The sequence below is a fragment of the Caenorhabditis briggsae genome (genome assembly GCF_000004555.2).
Source record: "Caenorhabditis briggsae complete genome, chrV, whole genome shotgun sequence".
Lineage (NCBI taxonomy): Eukaryota > Metazoa > Nematoda > Chromadorea > Rhabditida > Rhabditidae > Caenorhabditis > Caenorhabditis briggsae.
The window spans coordinates 4590626-4617632 of record NC_013488.2 but is presented as its reverse complement, the minus strand read 5'-3'; the positions used below and the strand labels follow the sequence as shown (position 1 = coordinate 4617632).

General features: G+C 36.7%; 9 protein-coding genes across 9 annotated transcripts in view; 3 read left to right on the top strand and 6 right to left on the bottom strand.

Annotated features, from left to right (window-relative positions):
• Positions 1–348: 348 nt before the first annotated feature.
• CBG01220 lies at positions 349–3532 on the top strand (the record flags this gene model as incomplete). Its single annotated transcript, XM_002635941.2, has 9 exons — positions 349–470; positions 860–950; positions 998–1086; positions 1133–1225; positions 1273–1357; positions 1413–1583; positions 1630–1919; positions 3053–3231; positions 3276–3532. 9 exons carry the CDS (start codon positions 349–351, stop codon positions 3530–3532), a joined length of 1377 nt encoding a protein of 458 aa, XP_002635987.2.
• A 60-nt stretch (positions 3533–3592) lies between these two features.
• CBG01221 lies at positions 3593–5006 on the bottom strand (the record flags this gene model as incomplete). Its single annotated transcript, XM_045236958.1, has 6 exons — positions 3593–3710; positions 3755–3966; positions 4009–4453; positions 4494–4740; positions 4785–4880; positions 4928–5006. The coding sequence occupies 6 exons, from the start codon at positions 5004–5006 to the stop codon at positions 3593–3595; spliced, it is 1197 nt and encodes a 398-aa protein (XP_045091775.1).
• Positions 5007–7171: 2165 nt separating this feature from the next.
• Positions 7172–8519, bottom strand: Cbr-srw-6 (the record flags this gene model as incomplete). The annotated part of the gene is made up of 5 exons (XM_002635943.1): positions 7172–7255; positions 7304–7451; positions 7495–7611; positions 7656–7847; positions 7897–8519. 5 exons carry the CDS (start codon positions 8517–8519, stop codon positions 7172–7174), a joined length of 1164 nt encoding a protein of 387 aa, XP_002635989.1.
• Positions 8520–8807: 288 nt separating this feature from the next.
• Positions 8808–9688, bottom strand: CBG01223 (the record flags this gene model as incomplete). Its single annotated transcript, XM_045236956.1, has 5 exons — positions 8808–8888; positions 8933–9069; positions 9131–9243; positions 9384–9542; positions 9585–9688. 5 exons carry the CDS (start codon positions 9686–9688, stop codon positions 8808–8810), a joined length of 594 nt encoding a protein of 197 aa, XP_045091776.1.
• Positions 9689–11220: 1532 nt separating this feature from the next.
• On the bottom strand, positions 11221–12713 carry CBG01224 (the record flags this gene model as incomplete). The annotated part of the gene is made up of 6 exons (XM_045236955.1): positions 11221–11304; positions 11349–11505; positions 11553–11666; positions 11801–11884; positions 12047–12241; positions 12283–12713. 6 exons carry the CDS (start codon positions 12711–12713, stop codon positions 11221–11223), a joined length of 1065 nt encoding a protein of 354 aa, XP_045091777.1.
• Positions 12714–13613: 900 nt separating this feature from the next.
• CBG01225 lies at positions 13614–14939 on the top strand (the record flags this gene model as incomplete). The annotated part of the gene is made up of 8 exons (XM_002635946.1): positions 13614–13793; positions 13841–13925; positions 13973–14051; positions 14103–14237; positions 14288–14429; positions 14476–14604; positions 14649–14826; positions 14872–14939. 8 exons carry the CDS (start codon positions 13614–13616, stop codon positions 14937–14939), a joined length of 996 nt encoding a protein of 331 aa, XP_002635992.1.
• Positions 14940–15787: 848 nt separating this feature from the next.
• On the bottom strand, positions 15788–17260 carry CBG26974 (the record flags this gene model as incomplete). Its single annotated transcript, XM_045236954.1, has 4 exons — positions 15788–15832; positions 15886–16027; positions 16074–16305; positions 16543–17260. The coding sequence occupies 4 exons, from the start codon at positions 17258–17260 to the stop codon at positions 15788–15790; spliced, it is 1137 nt and encodes a 378-aa protein (XP_045097993.1).
• A 1872-nt stretch (positions 17261–19132) lies between these two features.
• On the top strand, positions 19133–23025 carry CBG01226 (the record flags this gene model as incomplete). The annotated part of the gene is made up of 9 exons (XM_045236953.1): positions 19133–19171; positions 19216–19430; positions 19481–19570; positions 19912–20068; positions 20457–21203; positions 21249–21286; positions 22187–22448; positions 22589–22812; positions 22860–23025. 9 exons carry the CDS (start codon positions 19133–19135, stop codon positions 23023–23025), a joined length of 1938 nt encoding a protein of 645 aa, XP_045091778.1.
• A 485-nt stretch (positions 23026–23510) lies between these two features.
• CBG01227 overlaps positions 23511–27007 on the bottom strand; it is a gene marked incomplete at both ends in the record, with an annotated part of 6289 nt that continues 2792 nt past the window's right edge. Inside the window, 10 exons of the mRNA XM_045236952.1 lie at positions 23511–23642; positions 23690–23957; positions 24007–24197; positions 24245–24471; positions 24780–24945; positions 25780–26047; positions 26107–26297; positions 26346–26571; positions 26637–26706; positions 26750–26808. Of these exons, the coding sequence (XP_045091779.1) occupies positions 23511–23642; positions 23690–23957; positions 24007–24197; positions 24245–24471; positions 24780–24945; positions 25780–26047; positions 26107–26297; positions 26346–26571; positions 26637–26706; positions 26750–26808 (1798 nt within the window). The remainder of the gene's footprint in view (positions 23643–23689; positions 23958–24006; positions 24198–24244; positions 24472–24779; positions 24946–25779; positions 26048–26106; positions 26298–26345; positions 26572–26636; positions 26707–26749; positions 26809–27007) is intronic.

Sequence of the window (27007 nt, the reverse complement as noted above, 5' to 3'; positions counted from 1 at the left end):
CACCTTTAAGCACTTCCCGTCAATAATTTTATATGACCTGCTCTTGTTTACGACTCTTATCAGTTGGTTACTGGTGGTCGTGGTAAGTGATCAGAGTAATGAAATGATGAGCAGGCAGTCACAATTTCAATACAAAAAATACTTTTCCTAAACAGTTTTTTGCAGACCCATCTCTTTCAGTCTCTTTTCTCCTTCTTCCTAATTCAAAATCCGTCCCAAATTTGGTCATTTTAGGCTCCAAATCGCCCTGTATTTTTCATTCACTCTCTTTTCCGCTTGTTTTTGCTGAATTATTCCCAAATCAGTCAACAATGGAAAATCAAAACAATTCTCATAGAAATCAAAACAATGCCGTTCATTGTTGGTCGTACGGATGACTATGGCGCTACGAAAAAAGCGGAAAATTCGAATGGTCGGTGTGACGTAAAGCCAGCCATGAGTACCACGGTTTCAAGGAAAAAGGGCATTTCGTGAGTTTGATTTGAAAATCCAATATTCTGGAGACTAGAAATGATGAAGCCCAGTTGAGTTGTATATTATTAGCTCTTTTCCAGCTCTAAAATTGGGAAAGCGGTTGAAAAGGGCTACAAAGTGATGTGAAACTCGACTAGATTAAAAAAATACAGTATTCTGAAAATAGGAACTATGAAACCCAGTCAATTTTCATATAGTATGTAGCCCTTTTCTAGCTCAATCTCTTCCATTTTAAATCAAACGGAAAGTTCAATTTTGAGCAGAGTTATGACTGATTTTCAGAAACAGGTCACAATTCTGTTTAGAATTAAAATACAGTTTTTCATCTGGGCGAAAAGAATGTCAACAACAAAATGAAAGAGGAATTTGAACAAAATCATTACAGGGCTACTTCAGGGCTTATCAATTTTCTATGTGGCATGATCGGTCCAGGATGTTTCTCGCTTTCGGCCAGCTTTAAACAAGCCGGTCTATGGGTGACAATTGTTTTTTCTCGGATGTTATATCATCTGGTAATTTTCAGGGCGGCCTTATTTTGGTATTCATCGTCGGATTTTTAAGTCTCTACAGTATGAGCAAAATAGTCAAATGCTCTCAATTTTTAGCAAAATCGTGAGGAGAATTCTATGAAGTTAGGGTTCATCATTGGTTTATTTAGAAATGGAGATCAAAGTTTGGATTACGGTGAAATGGCAGAAGCGGCAATTTTAAGTTCTTACAAATGGGCTAGAAGATATGCGAAACTGGCAAAGTAGGGTGTTTAAATCTCGAAAAACTTAAAAGGGAAACATTTTACAGAATCCTAGTGAATTCTTGTCTTCTTGCTTTCCAACTTGGCGTTATTACGGTCTCGCTGGTTTTTGCTGTTGAACATATCACGGAGGTATCAAAAACTTCAAATGGAAAGGTCTTTCATTTTAAAGAACCATGTATTTCAGATCTGGGAGTTCATCAGTGGTTCTCCACCACCATTTTCGAAGAGAGTCATGATTCTAATTTTCTTTGTTCCACAAATGATTCTGAATTTCATTGGGCACATGAAACTAATAACAATTTTGTGTCTGTGTGGAAATGTCATTATATTCGCAGCAATCATTTTGATCACTAAGGTTTGAACTCATTTTCAATAATATTTTGATTCCAAACTTTCGTTAGGAGCTGATGGTTCATACATGGTATCCAACATGGGAGCTGGACAGTTTCACTGGAATTGAGGGAACTTCAATTGCGGCCGGAGCATTAATCTATTCATTTGAAGGACAGGCAATGGTTTTGCCATTGGAGAACTCGTTGAAGCATCCAAAAGATATGGGTGGAATCACAGGAGTTTTGGCGACATCAATGAATCTTGTGACTATTTTATACGCATTTCTCGGGTTTTTTGGTTACGTTACGTTTGGTCCAAACGTGCAAGGAAGTTTGACACTCAATCTACCAAATTCTGTGTGAGTCGTTTTTCATGCTGGTCTAGTTTTCTTGGCCTAGAAAGCTCAACTTGCCAAAATTAGTCGACCAGGTCACACTAGGTGAATATCGGGTCGTTCCTAGATCAATGACCATGGTGGCTTAGAAAAATCAAAATTTGAAAGTTAGGCCACTACCATGGCTGTGCAAAATGGCGGCCAGCCGCGGCCAGCCGCGGCTTTTTAGCCGAGAAAGCCGAGAAAGCCGAGGCCGGCCGCGGCTAGCCTGATAAAATCCCGTGAAATGAAACCTAGTTTTTTTGAAGGATTGGGAACGTATAATCTACTTATCCCTGTGCAAATTTCTCAATGTGTGTTCGCAAATTGTGTTTCGGTCTTTCGTACAAAAAATTGAACATAAATCTTGAATACTAAAATTTTTTTGGAAAATGTTTTTTTTTCGGAAAGTGTTAAAATTTTATGTTTTTATCTGAAAAATGTCTATATTGATAAAAATTATCACAGTGCTAGTAATTAGAGACGACAGACCGCAGAATCCGTATTTCGTATTCCGGAATTCTTGAAAAATATTTTATCCTGATCCTTTTTACTGGATTCCAGACTGTGTACCTCAAAACCGTCCCTCTGTTAGTTGTTTTTCGGAAAACAAGTATATTCAGGAAGAAATTTATTTTCAAAACTTTTCCAAAAAGCCGCGCGGCTAGCCTGGACTGGCCGCGGCCGGCCGCGGCTTTTTGTATTCAGGCCTCTGAGACCGCGGCTTTTTCAGGCCTAGGCAAAGCCGGCCGTGGCACAGCCCTGGCCACTACGTTAAAATAACCTTGAAAACACACCATATGAACAGCATGCCAATTCTAGGTCATAAAGTTGGTGGCTTAAAAAGTCCGACTTGTGAAAGTTAGGCCAGACCGCTCGTGCCCCTATCAGATGTGCTACGCGGGGCACCTTCAACCGACTGTATCTCAGCTCGTATGAATGATATTGAAAAGTGGTCTGTTAACAAAATGTGTTTTGCCAGTTTCTCACTTTTAATTATCTTCAATAGGAACCGAGAATTGGGTCAAAGTGGTCAAAAGTGGGAATAAAGAGGTTCATGATCTTGTTCTGCTTGCTATGAAAAAACCGTATTTCACCACCAATCCCATGTTTTCCAGGCTGTCGGTTACCATCAAAGCACTTCTCGTTCTAAAAATATTCTTCGGAAGTGCCATGCAACTATTCGTCATTGTCGAAATGCTCCTCCCTAGTGTTCGATCCAAAATCTCTGAAGACCGAAAATTGATCAATAGGCTTCTACCGTATGCTCTCCGTCTCGGATTAATGCTCATCTCATGTAAGTTTCCTGTTTTCTAGTTTTAATTCGTTTTCTCTTTTCAGTGTGTCTCGCACTGGTTGTTCCAAATCTAATGCAAATCATTCCACTCGTTGGCATCACATCTGGCCTTTTGATTTCACTGATTCTACCCTCTCTTCTGGATTCCATGGTTTTCCTACCAGTTCTCAAAAAACAAGGAGAAATGCTTCAATATTACAAAAAGTTGATCATCAATGTGTGCTTATTTGTTATCGGCTGGCTCTTCATGGGATCTGGACTATATTCCAGCATCGACGACATAATAAATAACAATGTGTAAAGAAATTTATTACATTATCATTTTCAAAAACTTATATGTATATATTTTTCAATACGAGTATTAAGAATTAGCAATCCAGAACCCAATTATGATGAAGAAATTAACACAGCTGATTGTTTCCAACACTATCATACATATGATATCCATCCAATCTTCAAGAATTCCCTCCAGTTTGTAGCTGAAATTTTAGATAAATTAAAACCACAAAATCCACTCGCTCACCTCCATAATCCTTTTCGTTTTCTTAATCTCGGCAAAACAACCTTCTTTATTTTCTCAATGAATACAGTAACTGCAACGGCTGCTACAGTAATGAACAGGTTGACGACTATGTGAATGCCTAGAAGTGGGATAGATCCGGTTTTTGGAATTTTGTCAGCCATGACTCCTAGGATAAAAGTCATTGTCATGATGTTAGTGAGACCGACGTTCAGCTGAAACATAAGCTTGAAATTTATGTTTTTATGAACAGTTACCTTTGACATCCTATCCGCCTTTCTCATAAACACCCCTATAATCGATAGTGTGTTGATGATAAATGAAGGGAGCACAATCATATAAATGTAGTACATTGGATTTCGTCGAATCGTTATCTCAAAAGTAGCCAACTGATAATCTCCATAAGCCAGAATTTCCACTCGATTTGTCAAATTGATCATATCCCATTCAGCGTTTCCCATTAACGACCATGCAGTTGAGTTGGCGATTCCATCAAAAAGTTCGGTGTGAAGTTCAACAAAATGAATTGGGAATAAGGGCATGGTGAACTGCATTACACAGGTTTGAGAATCGAATGGGAATACCGCAACATTCAATGGGCAGTTGATGGACATTCTCAGCGATGTGGTGGTATTGACACGTCCCGAAGAGTCAATGGACACTATACGAAAGTCTTGGTCACGCAGGTCATTCATATCGTTTCTGAAAGAAGGTTCAACAACTTTTACTTTGCCAAACTTACACTTTATATGAGTTCAGTGTGGGGGACCAAACTTTTTCCTGTCGTACGTAAAGCGTATTGATACCGTTATACGAGTTCGCCTCCCACGCAAGTCTGGGGTCAAACCAAGCTTCAGATATCTCCAGAACAAGTGTGACCTTTTCTTCTGGTTCAACGACTTCGACAAGTTTCACGAAATACAAGAATAATGTGTAATTGAATCGTTTCGGAGCTTCCAGGTCATAGCCGAGGGGTTTCGATGGGTCCACTGAAAAAAGCGATATTATAGAAGTTTGATTTTAAAAGCTAGACCTTGTGAATAAACTGGCGACACAGAATTATCGTATCCATCAAACAAATCGCTCATCAATTTTTTCTGATTATTCAGAAAGTATATCCATTTTGGTTCTGAATGATTTTCATTTTCACTTTTTACATTGTTTTTTTCTTGTTACCGTAGTTCGAGTTATTTTCGTAGAAGCAAGAAACTATGGAAACTAGAAAAACGGAAAAATAGCAAGTAGGATTTAGCATGTAGTTGTCTAAAAACGAAAAATGTCAAAAGGACAGCCAAAAATTCGGTGAGGAGAAATTTAATATTCTGCTTGTTCTGAACGTCAAATAATAAAGTCTAGTCGTGTTTCTAGTTTACTTCAAAGGAAACTGGAATTTGTAGATTATGTATTTTTTGTTAAAGGTGGAGGGGACATGAAAAACATATTTCTCGGAATTTTGTTCCCATAAGCCTCTTGAAGTGTTGTGGGCCCATCGTTAGAGGTGTAGCGTAGCTACCAGTGATGTGAGGAATTTCCGTTTACCGTTTTCCGCCCGATTTTTAGAAATTTTTTCCGTTTCCATTTCCACGAAAAAAACCGTTTTCTTTTCCGTTTCCGTAAATGTGAAATTCTTTTTCTGTTTCCATTTCCGTTTTCCGGAAAAATCGTCAATTTTTTTTCAGCGGAAACGGAAAAAAAAATGTAAAAGTTGACGAAAACATCGAACTGAAACTGGCTCGAAAAAAAGCATGGAAAGTGAGGTAAATATAGTCTTCAAACGTTAAAAAGTGTTTATTTTCATGTTTGATGGGAAAAAACATGAAAAATTGACGAAAAACAGTAATTCCCATTTCCGTTTCCGTTTTAGTTTTCCGTTTTCCGCCCGATTTTTGAAGATTTTTTTTCCGTTTTCGTTTCCGCGGAAAAAATGAACAATTCCGTTTCCGTTTCCGTTTTCCGTTTTTACTCGTTTTTTTCCGTTTCCGTTTTCCGCGAAAAAAAAATCCCCTTTCCGTTTCCGTTTCCGTTTTCCGTATTTCGGGAAAATGCGTGTCCTTCCATCACTGGTAGCTACCAGCTGAACTACTGTGGCGGAAGTTGGACCGATCCTTGAAAGAAGGGGAGACATATGAAAAGTAGCTCAGCTGGTAGTAGCGCGAAACGCCTAAAGAGGATCACAAGTTCAACTCCTGTAGGGTGGGTTCCGAATTTGAAAAAGCAGAATGAGCTTTTACGTGAAAATGAGCTTTTCAAATAGCTCAATAAGGCTCATTTGATTTTGAATGAGCTTTTTGAAAAAAACAAAAAAGCTCACGTAACTTTTTTTTAGTTTTATCAAAAAGCTCATAAAGGCTCATGAGGCTCATTCTGTGATTTTCAATAAAAAGTTCATTATGGCTCATCATCCATAATGAAAGGAAAATAATTTTTTAAAAAGTCACTGATATCATGAAATAATCACCGTTTTAATATGGTGGCCTAACTTTTTGATGGAGTTTTCAAAGCAATTTCAATATGGTTGCCGAGAAAACAAACGAGGTGAATGCCAGACAATTGATAGGCCATAAAAGTTTTGGCCTAGAAAACTCGAAATGTAGAATTTAGGCCATTGTGTTCAAATAAGCTAGAAACCTTATCAGGTGAATGTTAGACGAGTTATGGTCCATAAAAATGGTGGCCTAAAGAACTTAAGATGGAAAAGTTAGGCCACTGTGTCAAAGTGGACTAGAAAACATATTAGGTGCATGCCAGACCATTTCTGGGCCATAAAACTTGATAGCCTAGAAAACTCACTTGAAAAAATTAGGCCACCAAGTGAAAATTGCGTTTAAATGGCTTGATATTCACCTGATATGATTTCTAGGTCATTTTCACATGATGAGCTACTTTTTGCAAGATAAGTTTTCTAGGTCACCATTTATTTTTAAGGCCACCATGGTTTCTAGGTCATCAGGGCACTTGATTGTTTGAATATTTGGCTGAAGTGTTGGTTTTTATTATTATTTTTTGCCACGTGAACACTTGTCTAGTGTATTTTTTGAACTATGCTTCCGTGAGCCTTTTTTTTAAAGAGTCAACGTGAGCTTTTATATAAATGAGCCTCGATGAGCTTTTATCAAAATCAATAATTACGTCAAATGAGCCTCGATGAGCTTTTTTCAAAATCAATATTTTCGTCAAATGAGCCTCGATGAGCTTTTTTCAAAATCAATATTTTCGTCAAATGAGCCTGTATGAACATTGACGTGGAGTCGAAAAAGGCTCATATGAGCCTGCTTCATGATGAGCCCACGTGAGCTTAAGCTCATGACTGAGCTTTTTTCGGAACCCTACCGTGTAGGGGCGATGAACGAATTTCCATGACGATTAAAATTTTATTCATCAACGACATAGATTGAAGATACAGTTTTCAAATTCAAAATATCAGAAAGTTTTCTTCGAAGTGTTGGAAGTTTTCGAAGTGTTCTTTGTTGACGGATGAGCACTCGAAGCCTCGACAACTGCAACCTAGAATTTTCTTCTGTTTAAAGTTTTCCACAATTAAATTTCACTCACTTTCACGTCTTTAGCCTTAGGTGCCCATATGAATCGTTTGACGGTATCCCGGTACTGGGATGACATGAAAAAGCAAATGAAACAGTGGGTGATAGAGTGGATGATGGATAACGTGAGAGCCATCGATTCGAGTTGAATGATTGCAGGTCTGAAATGTATGTACTAGAAATATGTAACAAGATGTCATGTACCGATCATCAAAACCGCGGAGCAGAAAAAATCCAGCAACAAATAAAACTGCGTATGATAACTCGGAAACGAAAAGGGAGATAGCCATGGCAATGACAAGTGATGACGTGTTGGGAGCTCTGAATACCAAAAAGTGGATTTCCAAATTTGTGTAACTACTCACTTTTGATTCTTCAAATTCTTTCTTCTCTCTTTAGCCAGAAATAGTGCAATCACAAGTGCTCCAGTGACAATAACATAGAGTAGAACCACGACAGCAGCTAAATATCCGTCATATAGACGGAATCTATTCTCTTCGTCAGAAGTAATCTCCTGTCGATAAGGCACATAACTTGTGGTTTGTATATATGTGCAACTGAAATTCCTTGGTTTTTTCACTTGTCTTAATAACAAACAAAACTCACTCCAAGACTTTAACGATTTTTGTAGCGTTGTAGTACCACGAACTCCAACCACCGCAGCTCATGGCTATCAGCAGTACAATAAGAAAACCAGATTTCGCTTTCATAAGGAAATTGACAGCATTGCTCATAGGGAACATAACAGAAAATGCTCGGAATCCTGCCATGAACAGAGCCAAAAGTCCAGAACATCTTCTACACATAATTTGCAGGGTGATAGCCATCACATCGATCCACACGTGATAATATGGATAAGTGGCCGGACATTTCTCTTGGGGATAAATAATATGCCAAGTCATGAAGATTGAACTCATCTTAGCAAGCGCGTGCAGCAAATCACATAAGCAAATTCCAATCATGATGATGTACACTAAATTGCTTCTCAACTCTTTGCGCGTCAAGAAGAACAAATGTGGAAGGTTCGCAAAGAAACAGACAAAAACTGCGACGTCATAGATTTGTCTAGCAGTCCAGGTGATATCGACAAAATCATATGGATCAGACCCAAAAAATACTTGAACGAAGTAATCTCGATTATTGATATAGCCCTGCCCAAACGGGTCACTGTAGATAAAATCATTGTCGTACAAGTCGTATGGATCTACAGTGGTAGTAGGAAATTTCATTTTTGAGAGAAATTTAAGAAAAACTGCTTTCTGGTTATCACATGCAAGTATTTATACGAATGTAAAAGAATATATAATTAAAGTTGGTTTGTTGAAAACGTTATGCTTATGCGAAAAACATCATAAAGATGAAAATACATTCAAAGTGATGGGATTTGGTGGTAAAACGTGATTTTCTCATAGAAATCAGCCTCTCAAGGAGTTGAACACATTTTTCATGTCTCCTAATGATTCAAAGGTTTTTGAATATGGTTTATTCAGAAATCAAAATGAAATACTGAAATTTTCTCAAAATGTCTTCGAATCGTTTGACGTTTTCGAGGTATGTGCAGTCGAGGGATGTGCTGATGATTCGACAACAATCAGATTCTGAAACAGAACACTCATTAATCTTCCAACACCAACATAATTACCTTAACATTGTCCATCTTCTGTTTCTCTTTCCATCCGACAATTCTTTTGATAGTGTCTCTGTACTGTGAAGACATGAAAACGCAAATAATACAATGAGTTGTAGAATTTATCATGGAGAAAATAAGTGCAAGAAAATCTTCCAAAATCAATCTGAATCATGTGGTATTTGAATAAAAATAATAGAGGAGAGAACTTACTGATCCTGGAAATCATTGTAATAATAAATGAAAATGAACAAGGCACATATGTTGCTTCAGATAGGAACAGGGAGACAGCCATCATAACAATCAATCCAGATGTGTTATTGGGTCTGAAACAAAATCAAGGTTGCTGAAAGCTTTCATACCACGCCAATTTATCTATAAGCCAGGCCGCGGTCGCAACCTCTTTTTGACACCCACAAACTCACTTGTCATTTTTCAAGCCTTTTCTTCGTTTTTAGCCTGATACAATGCTATAACAAGTGCAGCGGTAGCGAAAATATAAATGAAGCTAACGCTAACAGAAATGTATCCATTCACATAACGGAATGTTCTCTCCCATTGTTCTCCAGTTACAAACCGGTAGGGATCGTAAGTGGTGCGGTATCCTGGTTCAATTGGGTTGCATCTGAAAAATACAAATTGTTTTGAGATTTGGAGAACAACTCACTCAGGAACAGTTTCAATTTTACTCGATACGAAATAATACATTCCCCATGCTCCGGAAACGATTGAGAAAGATAAAACAACAAGGATTGCAGATTTGCCTTTCATTAAAAAAATGGACAGAAGAGCTCATTGGAAAAATAACAGAGAACGCACGAAACGCGGCGATAAATAGAGCCAGAAATGCCGCACATCTTCTACTGAAAACTTGAAGGGACCTGGATGTTATTGCCAGAATCCCAACAATGTATGGTTGACCGTAATAACATAGTTCAATTGGGAAAAACATTTCCGATACTACCGCTTTGTGAGCCATAACTCCAAGCGAATGTGCCAGATCACAAAGACATATACCAATCATTATGATGTACACCAAATTGGTTCGTAATTCTCTTTGAAGTAAAATCAATAAATGAGGAATATTGACCAAGAAATTTATCACGGAAGCGATTTCATAAGTTCTTGTTAAGGCGATAACGAGATTTATAAGAAGGTCATAATTGATTTGGATGAAACCAAATGCGAAATCTTGTTCGTAGTCATACTCGTCGTAAATCTCGGATTCGGTATATCCATAGTACAGGGTGGCGGTCTCTGTTCAAGACGGAGCATTATGATAATCCCATTGGCTGTAGTCGTAAAAAAAGGATTTGCAGTAGGAGTTTTGGTCTTCATACTAAGAAATGAAATCAATTTTTTTTGCTTTCAGAATGCACGAGCCGAAATGAGAAGTTTTCAAATCTAACATGCAATTATCCTGTTGCTTGACATTTGGTGTCAAAAGAGTAAACAAGGATATGTATGTGAATTGATCAGGAATAAAATGAAATCAGTAGATCGAAAGAATTGAAAATTTAGAAAGTGACAAATTTTTCAAAGAGGGGGGGGGGGTCTTATCATGTTTGTAGATTTCGTCATGTTCTAAATTTCTATTTTTGATTTTCAAAGGAATTCCATGTAATATGTGCACAAAAGAGGAATCAAGTCATTTCTGAAAAATTGTGATAGGATTTAAAATGTTCACGCAACAAATCAAAAAAATTCATCACAGTATGAAGGATTAAAGCTAACGTATATCCTCTAATAGAAGCCCACTCAAACTGTCAACTTTGAGCTCAATTATCTCGATTTCTGTGAAAGATGTCAAATATGTGTCAACTGATAAAATATGGGTATATTTATGATTAATAATTTCTTAGTTGACCACTTCTTGATATCGTTCACAGAACTCGAGATAATTAAGCTCAAAGTAGATGGTTTGGGTGAGGTTCTATTAGAGGAAATACGGTATTTGGTTCATTCCTTTAATATTTCTCAAAATGTCTTCTTTGAATTGTTTGAAGTTTTCAAGGTTTGAGCAGTGGAAGGGTTTGCAGCTGATGTGACAACAATCAGATTCTGAAACAGACTATTCATCAATTCTTAAACATAATTCCGTGATTTTCTCATAGAAATCAGCCTCTCAAGGAGTTGAACTTGTAGACCTAACGTTGGAGGTACCGTGAGTTTGCTCATAATTTAAACTTCTCGAGGGCTTATATGAACGTAAATTCGAGAAACACATTTTTCATGTCTCCTAATGATTCAAAGGTTTTTGAATATAGTTTATTCAGAAATCAAAATGAAATACTGAAATTTTCTCAAAATGTCTTCTTCGAATCGTTTGACGTTTTCGAGGTACGTGCAGTCGAGGGATGTGCTGATGATTCGACAACAATCAGATTCTGAAACAGAACATTCATTAATCTTCCAACACCAACATAATTACCTTAACATTATCCATCTTCTGTTTCTCTTTCCATCCGACCATTCTTTTGATAGTGTCTCTGTACTGTGAAGACATGAAAACGCAAATAATACAATGAGTTGTAGAATTTATCATAGAGAAAATAAGAGCAACAACTTCAAAATCTTCCAGCATGATTCTGAATTATGCTATATTCAGGTTTAAAAAGCTAATAAAAAAACTCACTGGTCCTCGAAATCATTGAAATAATAAGTGAAAATGAATAAGGCACCATATGTTGCTTCAGATAGGAACAGGGATACAGCCATCACTACGATCAATTCTGATGTGTTATTAGGTCTGAAACGGAAGCAAGGGTGTCGAAAACAGGGTCGCCGCTTATTGGTTAGGGGCCCTAGAAGTTTCTGGGTGACGGGACTTTTCCCCGGAAGACCAGACAGTTTGTTCACGGCCCGGGTCGGAAGGAAACTCACTTGTCATTTTTCAAACCTTTTCTTCGCTTTTTAGCCTGACACAATGCGAAAACAAGTGCAGCGGTTACGAAAACATAAATAATGCTGACGCATACAGAGATATCCATTCATATAACGGAAAGTTCTCTCCCACTGTTCTCCAGTTACAAAACGGTAGGGTGCATACGAGGGGATGCGTTCTGAGACAGTTGGGTTACATCTGAAAAAGTACCGATGCTTTGAAATCAAATTATTTGAAAAACTAACTGAGCAACAGTTTCAACTTTACACGACACGAAATAATATGAGCTCCATACTATGCAAACAAGCGAGAAAGATAAAACAACGAGGACAGCTGATTTTCCTTTCATCAAAAAGTTGGCAGAAGAACTCATTGGGAAAAAAACGGAGAACGCACGAAACGCAGCCTTGAAGAGGGCTAGAAATGCGGCGCATCTTCGACTGAACACTTGAAGAGACTTGGATGTTATTTTCAAAATCACAACACTGTACGGTTGACCAAAATCACATCGTTCAATTGCGAAAAAATTTGGGATTCCACCGCTTTGTAAGACATGACTCCAAGCGAATGCGCCAGATCAGAAAGACAGATATCGATCATTGTAATGTACACCAAATTGGCTCGTAATTCTCGTTGAAGTAAAATCAATAAATGAGGAATATTCACTAAGAAATTTATCACGGAAGCGATTTCATAAGCTGTTGTCGTAGCGTGAACGAGGTATCTAAGAGGCTCAAAGTTGCTTTTGAAGAAATCAAATGCAAAATCAGTTTCCAAGTCATAATGACCGTAAAGCTCGTAGTAGTGATACCCATAGTACAGAGGGGTGGTCTCTGTTTCAGACTGATCAGAATACAAATCCCATTGGATGTAGTCGTAAAAAGGATTTGCAGTAGAAGTTTTGGTTCTCATTGTTAGACTGAAGCAACAAATTCAATTCTCTGCCAATAAGCAGGAGTCAAAATAAGCAGTTTTCAACACTTGCAATTAGATCTCGTTGCATGGTGCAAAAGAACGAACAGAAAAATGTATGTGGGTTGGTCAAGAAGAAAATGAAATCAGTAGATTGAAAGAATGGAAAGTTCAGAGAGTGACAAATTTTTTGAAGAAGGGGTGACAAGATATCATTCGGAGTTTTTTTGAAGTACTGTGTCTGACGTGACGACTAAAAGTTATAGGCGGTTGGCGGACCAATTTGCCACCGTAGCTCGGCTGGTAAAGACGCGGCGCCTCAAATATTTGTCCCACATGTTCGACTCTATGAGTTGCTTATATAAACCAAATTTTGAGTTATCTGGAGAGAATGGCACCTAGTGCGAGTGTTGAATCCGAAAGCGGGCAGATAAGCTGTGTGACAAGTAAACAGTTCTAACTCAATGACACTTTGAATAAGGGTTTTGAGTGAATGCATTGAAAACAAGGATAAATAATGGGAATAAGTTGTAATAAAAAAAATTTTTAGGGGTCAAGCGCAGTGGGCTGAGCCTGAGGGATCCTTCGAAATTCTCTAGGCTGGCAAACCTGTTCATGGTCACATTGGTTTGTCAACATCATCTAATCTTTTTTCCAGTTTAACAGGAATACATGAAATTGAAAATACTAATCTGTGACTAATAAAATGAGCGTAATCCGTTGGAATCATTTTTCAGACGGATTAAATTGATAAATAGATTTTTCACATTTTTGAAAATTGATGGAAATGAAGATAAGATCAAACGTATGTACACAAAAGAAGAATCAAATATGCTTCATCTAATCCGTCACAACTTTTTTGCATATAAAACTCCCGATTTTTCCAAATTGTGCCAGAAAATGCTCTGGCTCCAAATCGTTCAGTATGCCGGCTTCTTTTTTGCTCAAATAACCAATTCAGTTTTAGTCTACCTTATCATTACTAAAGCTGGAAAGTTATTCGGATCCTATAGACATGTCATGTGTGTTTTTGCGATGTACTCTCTTATCTATTCATGGATCGAAGTGCTCACTCAACCGGTTTGTCAACAACGGATTTTTTTTTTCGAAAATTCAGAATTTTCCAGGTTATGCACATCAAAGGACAAGTGTTCATAGTTTATATGGATAGCCCACTCAAACCCTACAAGTGGATTGGAATGGAAATTACTTGTAAATACTTATAACTTTAAAACATTTAAGTAGTTCAAAGTTTTCAGACTTATACTGCGGCTCATTTGCTTTAGTTATATCTTTATTAGCTGCACAATTCTTCTATCGATATGTGGCAATTTGCAGGTACCCAATTATTTTCCTAAGTTGAACTCAAATTTAAAATGTTATCTTCAGACCAGATACATTATCAAAGCTTTCTGGTTTCAAACTTGGCTTGATTTTTGTCCCGTGTGTTATTTGCTTCTTTCTTTGGTACGAATTTGTGTTCTACGGGATGGCTAATACAGTGGAAAAGCAGGAATTCATGAAGTGAGTGATTCTAAATAATTTTTAAAAGCTAGATTTATTTTTTTTTTCAGAGAAGAATTGAGAACAGTTTACAATGAAGACTCTGAAACGGTTCCATTTATTGCTCCAATGTACTGGTCAACAAATCAAAATGGTATAAGGAAATGGAAAATTCTAGATTGTTTATCAGCGGTTGGGTGTGTTGGGATTATTGTGAGTTTTTGGAATAATTTTTTTTAACTTCAAGAATTATTTTCAGAGTGTCTGCTTCTCTACTATCCTTTACTGCGCCTTCAATATTTACTGGACAATGAAAGAGTCGCAAGATCATATGAGTGCCAGAACACTGGAGTTGAATCATCAACTATTCGTCACTTTAACGTTCCAGGTGAACTAGATTTAGACTAACCCTAAATCAATCAGAAATTTCAGACAGTCCTCCCATTTTGCATGATGTACAGCCCCGTGGGACTATTAATGACGTTTCCGCTTTTTGAAGTGTACGTCGGAAGAATCGCCAACTATGTTGGAGCTAGTTTAGCTGTGTACCCGGCTCTAGAACCGCTGATTGCCATGTTTTGCATCAAAGATTTCAGAAAAGCTGTGTTATGTGAGTTTACGCTGATTTTATGAAAATCGAAGTTACTGTTTGCAGGTAGAAGTGATCGGAAGAAATCCAAGATTTCCAGTAGCAGTCAGTCTAAACATTCAGCGATAAATTGATGTAAACTTTATTATGAAATTTTGAAAAATTCAAATCAAGTTTGATTTCCTGATTTTTCCATATTTAATCCGTGGTTGGGCGGGATTCAGAACTAGTTCCAAACTTAGAATTTCGGAACGAATCAAATAGTAAAATGTAGAACTTCGCGAGATCTAATACAAAATACCTCCTAATTGGACTCTGTTAAACCTTCCAGTTCTAAATCAAAGGCCCGAAAACAGCTGGGACGGCCAAGTCGCCCCGGGTTACTTGGCGACGTCTGATTTAAAACCCAGTATTCAATTAAAGTCAAAATTAATATAATATTTGTAGAGCTTTTTGAATTCTGTTTTAGGTTTCAATCTTGAAAACCAATTTCAATTTTAAAAAAATGTAGGTTTGTGAAAAATACACATGAAATTTATATTTATTTCGCTTTAAAATGTACAGTATTATATGTAGTGCACACAAAATTTCAGTTGGCACAAAAATCATTTCCATAAAACAAGCAACACCAAGATAAAGGCTAAAACATAATTACTATTTCTTGAAAATCCACTTATCAGCTCGTCGAGAGGGTTTTCGGTCCCAATGATTCCTCCAATGCCTCCTTCGGCTTCTCCAATAGCGTCTTCCAAATCCTGACCACCGATTAATGGCTCAGCGTTAATAAAGGAAAGTAGAAAAGCCAAAAGAAAATGGTATAGCATTTTTGAATAAAAAAATTATAAATTCTGATATCGAATTCGCATTTTTATAAGTTTTATTTTTATAAGTCATCGTTGTTATGTTTTCCAATTTATGCAAATCACAGACAATGACGTGAAGGGTGTTATTCAAAAACAGTTCAGGATTAATATTGAGTTGATCAAGTTTTCGTATTCAGCGCCACAAATTGTGTCTGTTTTTTGGTCTGTAAAAAACTTGACATTTTGAAAAACCCTGAATGAATTCTAAAATCCTCACTTTTGGAACGTATCCACATCTGATGATAACAAGACAAGTTTTTCGATATTCGGTGGAGATTAGAAGGCAAATGATCATATGGGTGGCAGTGGTGACAGTAAGAATAATAGAGAATAATTGAAATAAAGTGGACAGAACTACCCTGGAAAATGGTATTTTTCTACGGATTAGGCTCTTTTAAAACTCACTGCATATCAAATCCCTTCATCTTGAATCCTGCAAACGGGTCCAGCATGTAAATTATACCCAAAGGAAGTTCAGCGAAAAAAAACGTCAACGTTGTAGCTAATACCAACTTCGAAGCGTCTTTTGAATTTGCTGTGCTTGAAGATGAGACCATTTTCTTTCGTTGCCTACCAGCTTTTCGAATCCCTTGAACCAGTAGAATCGTAGCAATTGGTACAAAACACACGGGATAATCTGAAACGTTTTTTTAAAAGAATTCTATGTCTACCAGACTAATGTTTTGATTTTTTCAGTGGTTGGCCTAACGTTCGCAACTCAATTTTTATAGTCCATGTTCAATGACTTTGAAGTGCCCTGATATTCGTCTGGCGTGTTTTCAACCGATTTAAACAGGATGGCCTAACTTTTGCAAATTGAGCTTTCTAGGCCACCACGGTAAATGGCCAAGAATAACACCAAGCCAACACCAACACCATGGCCAATTCAAAAGAAAGGATCTCACCTTTGAAATCAATCCATCAAGAAGCTTGTGCATAGTGTAAACTGCGTCATCATGATCCCAAAATAATTCCGTTGTTTCCCATGAATAAAAAATAATATTTGTTTCTGGATACTGTGTAAATTTGTAGTTTTTGTTGTCCAAAACTATTTTAAACTTGTACAAATCGAAAATATGAATTGGAGCACATAAGACTAAAACACCGGTTATAAAAAGATATGCAATTTTTGGCTTTGAAAATATCCCAAATCTCGGGTTCAATGGATTTCTTACAATAAAAGTTCTGATAAGAGTGATACTGAAACTGAGCCAAGTTGAACATCTTCTGGTGAAGTTTCTAAAGCAATCCATAAAAATCTCGAGCCATATTATTTTATAATCTGTCTCCTTAGAATAGCAAATGTTCAAAATCTTGAAAAGATTCACAACCTCCCGATGGACATCAAATAGCACTGAGCAGATATCAATTAGGGCAATTGCAGTCATTATTACGTAAATTGGAGAGTTCCTTAATGGTTTTCGAGTGAGGATAAGAATGTGGAATATGTTTATTAAAATACAAGGACCAGATATAAAAATTCCATTGTCATAAAGCTGAAAGCCAATAATTTCGCATGACCTATTAAAAACTTTCCAAAGAAATGTGAGAAGTTTCGAATTTCGATAGATGTAATCAGCATAACATCCCATGTTGAATTTAAAAAAAGTTTAAGAAAGGATTTCTGAATACCAGATTTTTTTAGGTGATGGTGGAGGTTTAAATCTTTGTTTTCTTGGTTTATAGCATGCCAAAATTAGAATGATGTCAATATAATAAAATGTTTCCAGGGAAAAAATGATGTTAGCACTGAAACGTTTTTTGGTCCACTAATAATTAGAGCTTCTAGTCCAAGCTGTTCAAGATGATTTTAGTCCAAGCTGTTTGAGAGTATGCATTCTGACGTGACGGGTGGACCAAGGGGGCTTACAGGGTGCGGCAAAAGTTCTGCAAGCGATGTTTGACGCATGCGAACGCGCTTTTCGTGCATTGTATTTATGTTCATATTTTTCCTCGTCTCTTCATTAGTAAATGTGCAGAGTTTCATGTCCTCAATTAAAAAAAAATGGCACTACTTATAGATTTACTATAACCCTCATATTCATAAAGAACACAGGTCTCCATCAGAATCTTAGTTGTTTGAATTTTCGAAGACTGATAGTGAGAGAAATTCTGCTCAGGTGGTGGCGATATAACACCATATTTAAATGAAATCTGGAGAAATCTCCAGTCATCCAATTATGAAAAAAAATTAGATAGCAAAACAAAAACAATTATAATGATAAATTCAATTCGTTTCAGACAAGATTCAATTTCATTGAACAGCAGAACACAATCAAAGCTACCTGGATGATGAACTCGGACCTGTGAACTGGGACCTGTAAATTCATGTTCAGATACCGTAAAACCTGTATAAGATGGGTCCACACACTGTCATATTTGTGCTCAATTATCTCGGTTCCTATAGGGGATATCAGAAATAAATAAAAGTTTATAAAATGTAATTTAAAAGGTATATGATATTATGGCAAGCAATTTATCAGTTTACAACTTTCTCATATCTCCAACAGGTACCAAGACATATTTGCTCAAAATTGAAAGTTGGGGGCCCTTCTATTACAGGTTTTACGGTAGATCGTTTTGTTTTCAGTTTTTTGAAATGAAAATGTTTTTAAATGAAAAATTCCTATAACGGGAAGCTTTTTAAAACTATTACAGCAAGCATCAGGGATGGGATCGACGAGCACTGGACGGAGGTCGGACGGGTGATCGTGGATGCACCAACTCATGGAAAGTATAGTTACGAACCATTGATGCCCTTCGAATTCATACGATTTGCGTTCAATTATGAATAACATGAGGTGAACAAGTTTCGGACTTCAAAACAAAGGAATTCAGAAAAACATGACAAACTACAAAAACACCCAATGACGACATCTATCAGAGATAAGACTGTTTGACTCCTACGCATGTGTTTGGAATGTTTTAAGACACTTAGTGCTCTAGACAATAACATAGAGTACGTTTTACTATAAGCTCTCCTTCAAGGTTCCTTATCACTCTCTATCAAAAATGCGAAAACAATACGTAGTCAAAATACAATGTTTTGCCTTGTAACATGCCCTTTTAAATTAGAAAGTTCAACATTTTTCATTTAAAACGGCCCGCTCCGGTTCAACCAACATTTCATTTTGAATCATGAAGTTTGCGTTCTGTATTCTCACCGTCTTTGGATGTGTCAATGCTCAGTTAAGTGTCCCGTTCAGTGCCGATGAACAAGGAATCATGCTCAAAGCTCATAACGAATTGAGATCTTCTATTGCAAAGGGAACCTATAATGTATCTGGAACTCTCAAACCAAAAGCAGCCAACATGCGCAAATTGGTGAGTTAATAATATTGAAATGCTTGTGAGCCCAATGTTTCGCTTAGAAATGGGATGAGTCACTTGCCAGAGAAGCTCAAACTTGGGCCACCTTTTGTCCAGGAGAAAATGACGTACCTATACTTGGAGAGAACATCTACATGTCATTGTCCATGGAATCTCGCACTATTGAGGAATTAGTGAGTTTTGAATGTCTCAAAATCAAAACAATAAGATCATTCAGGTAGGAAACGCCACAAAATCATGGGAGAAGGAGTTCCAAGACAACGGATGGACTTCCACTACGATGGATGAAAGTGGTTTTACCTCTGCAATCAGACACGCTACTCAGATGGTTTGGGCTGAAACAGGTTTGATTGGATGTGGAGTAGGCAGGTGTGGAACGGACTATTACATGAAAGAGCACTTGGCCACTGTGGTGTGCCGCTACGGAGAACCGTGAGTAACTTTTATTCAAAGTTCTCAAAATCGAAAATTGATGATTTCAGAGGAAACTACATCGGTTCTGACATTTACGTAAAAGGAGATGGCTGCTCTTCCTGCGCTGCTGGATTACAGTGCGAGACTGATTCCGGATTGTGTGTTTGAACTTATATTTCAACTGTCTACTGATTGGGTCACATCTTGGTTATTGCATATCGATTTTTAAATAACTATTCAATATTTCTTCCACATGAAATAACATTTTTAACTGTTTTTCTATATTGTGAAGACATTAACACGCAAATTATGGAATGAGTTACTGTGTTGACGGTGTACAATATACTGAGAAGATAGGAAAAATAGGTGACTATGGCACTGAATATGTTTAATGTCTCATTAGGAGTTGTTTTGACAATGACGTACTTCTTTCTCGGAAATCCTGGATTTTTGTAAGTAAGCCTAAAGACACTCCCACATCATCTCAAAGCCATTTCAGATTCATTTTCGCAAACGTTTCGTATATTCTTGAAATATTATACACCGCCAACACATCATCGCATTTCATAGTCTGTTTATTGATGTCTTCCCAATATAGGAGAACTGTGAGAAATGTGCTTCCATGTGGAAGGAACCTGCCGGCAGATGGTCGAAGCGTAAGTCAAAAGTAACCTGAAGTGGTTGCATCCAAGTTTTTTCAGAGAAAACAGACAGTATCATCGGTTTCAGTGAAGTCATTTTGACAGATTTTTCATCATTTGCAACGTATCATCATGTTGTTTTTTGTTATATTTCCCACTAGTTTTCTGATATTTGAATAAAGTATTTCAATAAATAGAAAGCTCTGAATTCGAAAAAAAATGTGAATTGAAAAATGCCACTTACAGTGGTTGCTCTTTCCGACCCTGCATTAAAATGAGCGATACCAAATTTCGAAAATTCGTTTCTGTTTCAGAGCGTTTGTTTTTTTTTTTGTGAATCACTTCCTGTTTGATAAATTTTCTGTAACTAAGTAAAGAATTTTATTGTTTTGAAGCTTTCCAGAGAGGTAATGAAGGGAAACGACGTAATATAATTTTTTGTGATCCTTGTCAGCTGGAACAAGTCTTTTTAGTCTATGAGAATCGAATGGAGTTCTGTATTCGTGACGACTTTATCGGTTTCAGTAATTCCACAATATTTAAGCTATGTGAATTTAAATGGAATCTTATCTGTTTCTACACAACAATCAAACCATTCAAATATTACATGTCCATTCCTTGTACTCTAATAAACTTATTTCACTTTTTCATTTTGACCCGAAAATCTATGAGCACGTCTTCTGTATATTTGATAATGTCGGCTGTTGCAGTTTCTGATGTCGTATTTATGATTGAAAATTTTTATCATTTATTCATTCAAATTGCTATTGCTTATTCAGGCTGCATCGAAGAAAGAACTTATGGAATGGTTTTGACGAATCTGATTTTTTTGAACTTACCGGACTTTGCGAAACGATGCTCTATTTGGTTCTGTTTTTTGATTGCTCTAATTCGAACTTTAGTGATTAGGAATCCGATGAGTTCGTTCTATGAGAACCTTTCAAATTCGGTTGCGTCGTATGTAACGATTCCTGCAGTTACTCTGATTAGCCTATCGTTGTCAGCATTCAAAGCATCGTTTTTTAAAATAGTAGTATTCGAGAGCGTCTTCTCTTGCAAATTCAATAACACAATTCAAGGATATTCGTATATAGTTTTTGATTCTCATGTTTTAAAGTACTTTAATGCAGTCGATTCCATTATTTCCAGTGTAAGTTTGGCGAAGGTTAAACACTATGTACAACAAAACTTTCAGATTATTCCGTGCATGTTCCTTCCATTCTTAACACTACTGTTAGTTTTCGAACTTAAAAAAGCGAGTGAAAATCGCTCATAGTTATTTTCATCAGCTAAAAACAAGGAATCACAAAAAACAACGCAACTCGTGTTTTGTTTCACATTAGCGTTTTTTGTTGCTGCGTTTCCATTGGGAGTTGTTTCAACGATGATGTCATTTTTTGTTGGAAAACCAGGATTTTTGTAAGTGAGCCTAACGACAATCCCAAATCAACCATTCCAGATTCATTGTCACATATATTTCATATCCTTGAAATATTTCATATCCTTGAAATATCCTTGAAATATTATTCACAGCCAATACAGCTTCTCATTTCATAGTTTGTTTTTTGATGTGTTCCCAATATAGGATAACGGTGAAAAACGTGATCTCATGTGGAACTAACGTTTGATGGACTGCTATTTACCATATTTCGAATCTTATGTCATGAAACTTGTGGCCTGTTTTCGAATTATCCTGTACATTTTTTACTTTTTGTTTTCCTCAACAAGACTTTTTGTGATTTAATGAAAAACTTCGCTGTCTGAAGCTTTATCTAGAAGAAAATGAAATGAAACGACTTCACGAGTTTTTTTTCTGTTTCTTGTCGCTGGGAACAAAATTTTCTTAGCCAACTAAACTCAAACAAAATAAAAAAAACGCTCCCAAAGTTTTCAGATTCTCCCATGCACATTGTTCCCTTTTTTAACGTTATTGTTAATTTTGGAACTGAAAAAGGGAAACAAAATACGCTCTAAACTATTTTCATCACTTAAATACAAAGAATCACAAAAATGCACAAAACTCGTGTTTTTTTAACATTGACATTTTTTGTTGCTGGATTTCCAATGGGAATTGTTTCAGCCATAATGCACTTTTTAAAGGAAACTCCAGGATTCTTGTAAATGACCATTCAGACACTTCAACTTTGACATTAAGAATTTATTGGAGTTTGCAAACCACCATCTGGTTCGTTTTTCAATTGGTCTTGTTCGTCTTCTAGTTGTGAGAAATCCGATGTATCCGTTTTATGATAACCTTTCAAAACCGTTCACGGCGTATGTCACTATTTCTGGGGTAACTCTGGCTAGCCTTTCGTTTTCTGCGTTCAAAGCTTTATTTATCGTAATTTTTGAAATGGGCAGCATCAGCATTTGCAATTCAGAAACAAAAAGTCCGGTATTTGGGTTTATGTACTCAGATATATTCGACCCTGACCATGTCCTTTTCTTACGATACACTTTCACAATCGATTCGATTATATCCACTATAAGTCTTTCAAAAACAAAACCAAAATAATATCATGTTATAATTTTCAGTCTATTCCGTGCGTTTTATTCACTTTTCTAACAGGTATGTTAGTTTTAGAAGTGAAAAAAGCCAATAAAAATCGCTCGAAATTATTTTCATCATCTAAAGACAAAGAATCACGAAACAATACACAACTCGTGCTTTACTTCACATTGACGTTTTTCGTTGCTCTATTCCCATTGGGAGTTACTTCGGCGATTGTGGATCATATCGTAGAGAAAGTAGGATTTACGTAAGTGAATCTGCAGACACGCCTATATCAACCTTAAACTGTTGCAGTGTGATAGGGGCCAATTTTGGATCACTTCTTGGTGTATTATACACCGCCAACACATCAACTCATTTTGTAGTTTGTATTTTGATATCTTCGCTACATCAGAAAACTGTTAAAGATGCGATGTTATGTGGAAGAAATGTGGTTCATACAAGCACCTCAATGAGTTGAACTTGTGAGCCCACAGTTATTACGAACCGGAATCTTGACAAGCTACCATTCACTTTTCCAATTTCATTGAACGTTTCGTTTTTTTCCTAGTTTTTTAATCATTGTGAGAACACTTACTGACTCACCTCTGATTCGATATTCTCGCTAAGTTCCAAGAGATTTATCTAATAAAAATAAATTGAATTTTCGCTAGTCATTCTTATCATGGAATTGGCGAAAGATCTTTGGAATCTTTTTTGTTAATATGATCGAGCTAATATATTTTGTTCAGAAAAACAGATATCCATATGTTCAGGGTTCAAAAAAAAAATCTGCATTGGGAGTCAGAAGACAGAAGTGGAAACTAAAATGGGAATTCAGAAGTCGGGAGGAATTCTTTGCACAACTGTTAGTTCTTCATGTTATGTCATTTATTGGTGATTATCGAAAATTTCTTATATCACAATAACAATTGTTAATATTGGTTGTAAAATCTTTCAACACAGTCAACTGATTTGACCAACTTCCCCAGTGCAAAACGCCGAGTCCTCGAACATTTGAGGATGAGAAAAACCGATTTTAAGAACATTAAACACTCGATTCAGTTCCCGTTGAGGACGGCCTTCCCAGATGGACCTCTGTAAAATATGTCTGTATCAATCTGTTTCTCCGCATGTCCGATTGCCTGTATTGTGTTATTGACTTTCATCAAGTCTGCGATTCGTTTCAGATATCTCGGATTCCTCATTTCAACTGTATAGTATTTGTGTAAATCGTTTGCCAAAATCTGTTGGAATCGATCCGTAATATTCATAATTTCTCCTTGAAACCGATTTCCAGCATATTGAAAGCAAGTCTGAGCAAACATAAATGTGAGCTCCACATCTGTTGGGTTCAGTTTTTCAATTAGTTCAATGACGTCTTCTTCGTGAATGGCTTGCGATTTCATGTAGCTGAAAATATAACTTTTAGCAAATTCGCTCTACGGACAAAAACTCTTACATTCCAACATACTGGTGTGGATAATCACTCATCCATGTTGTGTCCATTTTTGCCTTCTCAAAATCCATACAAACGTTCCTTATAACTCTTTGAAATGGCCTCGAATTTTGGTTAGCTTTTCGAAACATTGCTGTTGCTGAGCACTTGTGAAATTTCATGAATACATGCCAGATGGAATTTAATAGGGTCATCTGGAAGTGTTTTTAGAACGCAAAACTTCTTTGTTTTTTCTCCCTACCTGTAAATTTCTGTCCAGTTTCTGAAATTCTTCAAACCGTAACATCCATTTTATAACCGTCACAAAATAATATTCAATGATATCCACAAATTCCATTTTTCCAAAATTTCCGAAAAATTCGACAATATCAGCATCTAGCTTCAGAAAATTAGCTCCCATCGTCAGTTTCTTCAACTGGTTCTCAGCGATTAATGGAGATTCGCATCCAGAATTCAGAAGACGTGACGCTTCAGACACTAGTTTGTGAACATCGATGAATGTGAGCAGATTTGACGGTTTTAGATCGGAGAACATTAGAAATTCGGGTCGTCCGAGGAAAGATGAAGGTGAAGGGCAAATGGTTAGGGCCGAATTTTTGGGCCTAACTGAGAAACAGTCTCGGTTATGTTGGAAGTCTGAAAATTTTCTTCTAACCAATTTTTGATTCTCTGATTTTCTGAATTTCCAATTCTTGAGACTCTGAATTTTCGAATTTTGGAGTTTCCAAATTTTTGAATTTTCGAATTTTTGAATTTCTGCATTTTCAAAAACTCACTGGTGGTTTTCATTCCAAGCTTGAGACACTTTTGAAGTCTACATGGTCGGCAGAAACAACTAACCTCAAAAAATTTGAATTCAGAATTCTTGTATAAACTCACAAGTCCCGATTTTCCGACTTTCTCAAACATTTCGTCATCGTCCATTTTGAATTCGCATACCTTCTGAAATTCATTTCTCTAAAAAAACTAACAAAACTCTTTTAAAACTTACCTAAAAAATATGGCACATGCTCGACATGCTCTGACTCCAAAATGGAATCCATGCGAATCTTGTCCACAGATTTTACAAGGAATTTGTGAGAATTTTGTCATTTTAATAGGTTGGTGGACAAAAAACGAGAAAGAAAATGGTCTGGAGAGTAAACAGATAGTGCGGGTAGAGAGAGAGATTAGAGACGGAGAGAGAGAGAAGGAAAAAAATCATGGTTGTGATTGATTTGTATGGTGTTGTTCTATGTTTTGGTGGTTTGGGGGAATGATACCTTTTTATTCAGGAGAAAACAATGTTCTTGAAATTTCAAAAGTATAAACTCCTCAAGTAGGTCACCGTTGGAGATGCCGCGTCGCTAGCAGCTGAGCACACCTAATATGTGCAATTCGAGCTCAATTATCTCGGTTCCTATAAGAGATATCGAAAATTTGTAAACTGATGTAATATTGAGCACTTTATTATAAATAATTTATCAGTAAATAACGTTTTGATAACTCTCATTGGAACCGAGATAATTGAGCCGAAAGTGAACGCATATGGTAAGCATCTAGAAGAGCAAATACGGTATGATGTACTTTTGTTTCTAAAAGTCTTTAATTAATTTTTCAAAGATTTCATTCAATTTTCAAATCCAGTACAAAATGCGGAATCCTCAAACATTTGTGGATGGGAGAATCCAACTTTGACAACATTAAACACACGATTCAGGTCCCGTAACGGTCGACTTTTCCAAATTGATTTCTGTAAATTCCTCCATGTCTCTGTCCATCCAGATGTCCACTCACCTGCATTGTATTATTGACTTTCAACAATTCTGCTAGCCTTTTAGCATATCTTGAATTCCTCATTTTTTCTGTATAATAAAAATGCAAGTCCTCTGATAGAACTTGCTGGAAATGATCCATAATTTTTAGAATATCTTTTTGAAACCGATTTCCAGCATATTGGAAACAAGTCTGAGAAAACATAAAACAGAGTTCCACATCTGTTGGATTCAATTTTTCTAAGCTTTCAATAACCTCGTCTTCCAGAACTCTTTGAGATTTTATATACCTGCAAAGACAATAGGATACTTCCCAAAATTCGAAATCTTACAAAACCCTGATACTCACATACTAGCATATTCCTTTGGCAGATCGCTAATCCATGTGGTATCAAAACTTGCGCGATCCTTGTCCATACAAACATTCCGAAAGAATTTCTTATAAGGTTTTGAGTTTTTGTACACTCTTCGAAATGTTGCGGTTGATGAGCAAGTGTGGAACTTCATGAAGACGTGCCAAATGGAATTCAGAAGTTTCATCTGGAATCCAACAATTCAGTTTCCTTTCCCAGCTACACGGTAGCATACCTGAACATCTCTTTCCAAAAGCTGAAACTTGTCAAAACGCATTATCCATTTTATCACTGATATGAAATAATACTCAACGACATCTATGAATTCGACCCGCCCGAATTTTCGGAAAAATTTCATATTTTCAGAGTCCAGTTTCAGAAAATTAACGCCAAGACTCAACTTCTCTAACTGAGTCTCGCGATTAATGGAGATTCGCATCCGGAATTTAGAAGACGTAACGCTTCAGATATCAATTTGTGTACATCAATGAATGTTATCAAATTAGAAGGTCTGGGATCACAGAACATCAAAAATTCCGGGCGGCCAAGGTAGGAAGATGGACTTGTCGGAATCAATTGATTTCCATATTGGAATTCTAGGAAAATCAATGTTCAAAAAAATTGAAAAAAAAAACAAACTTTTAGTTGTCATTCCAAATTTTAGACACTTCCGAAGCCGACATGGTCTACACAGACATCTGAAAGAAAAATCGAAACAATTTTAAAATTTAATCCAAAAATGTTTAAATTTACTTTTCATTATTTCCAGGCCTCATACAGCATTTTACATTTATAAATTCGGAATTTGCATATCTTCTGAAAATTTTAAATTTCGCGCCAAAAAAGCTGTCCGAACGCACGTGGGTTCAGGCGAGGGGGTCAGAAAGCTCGCCCCAG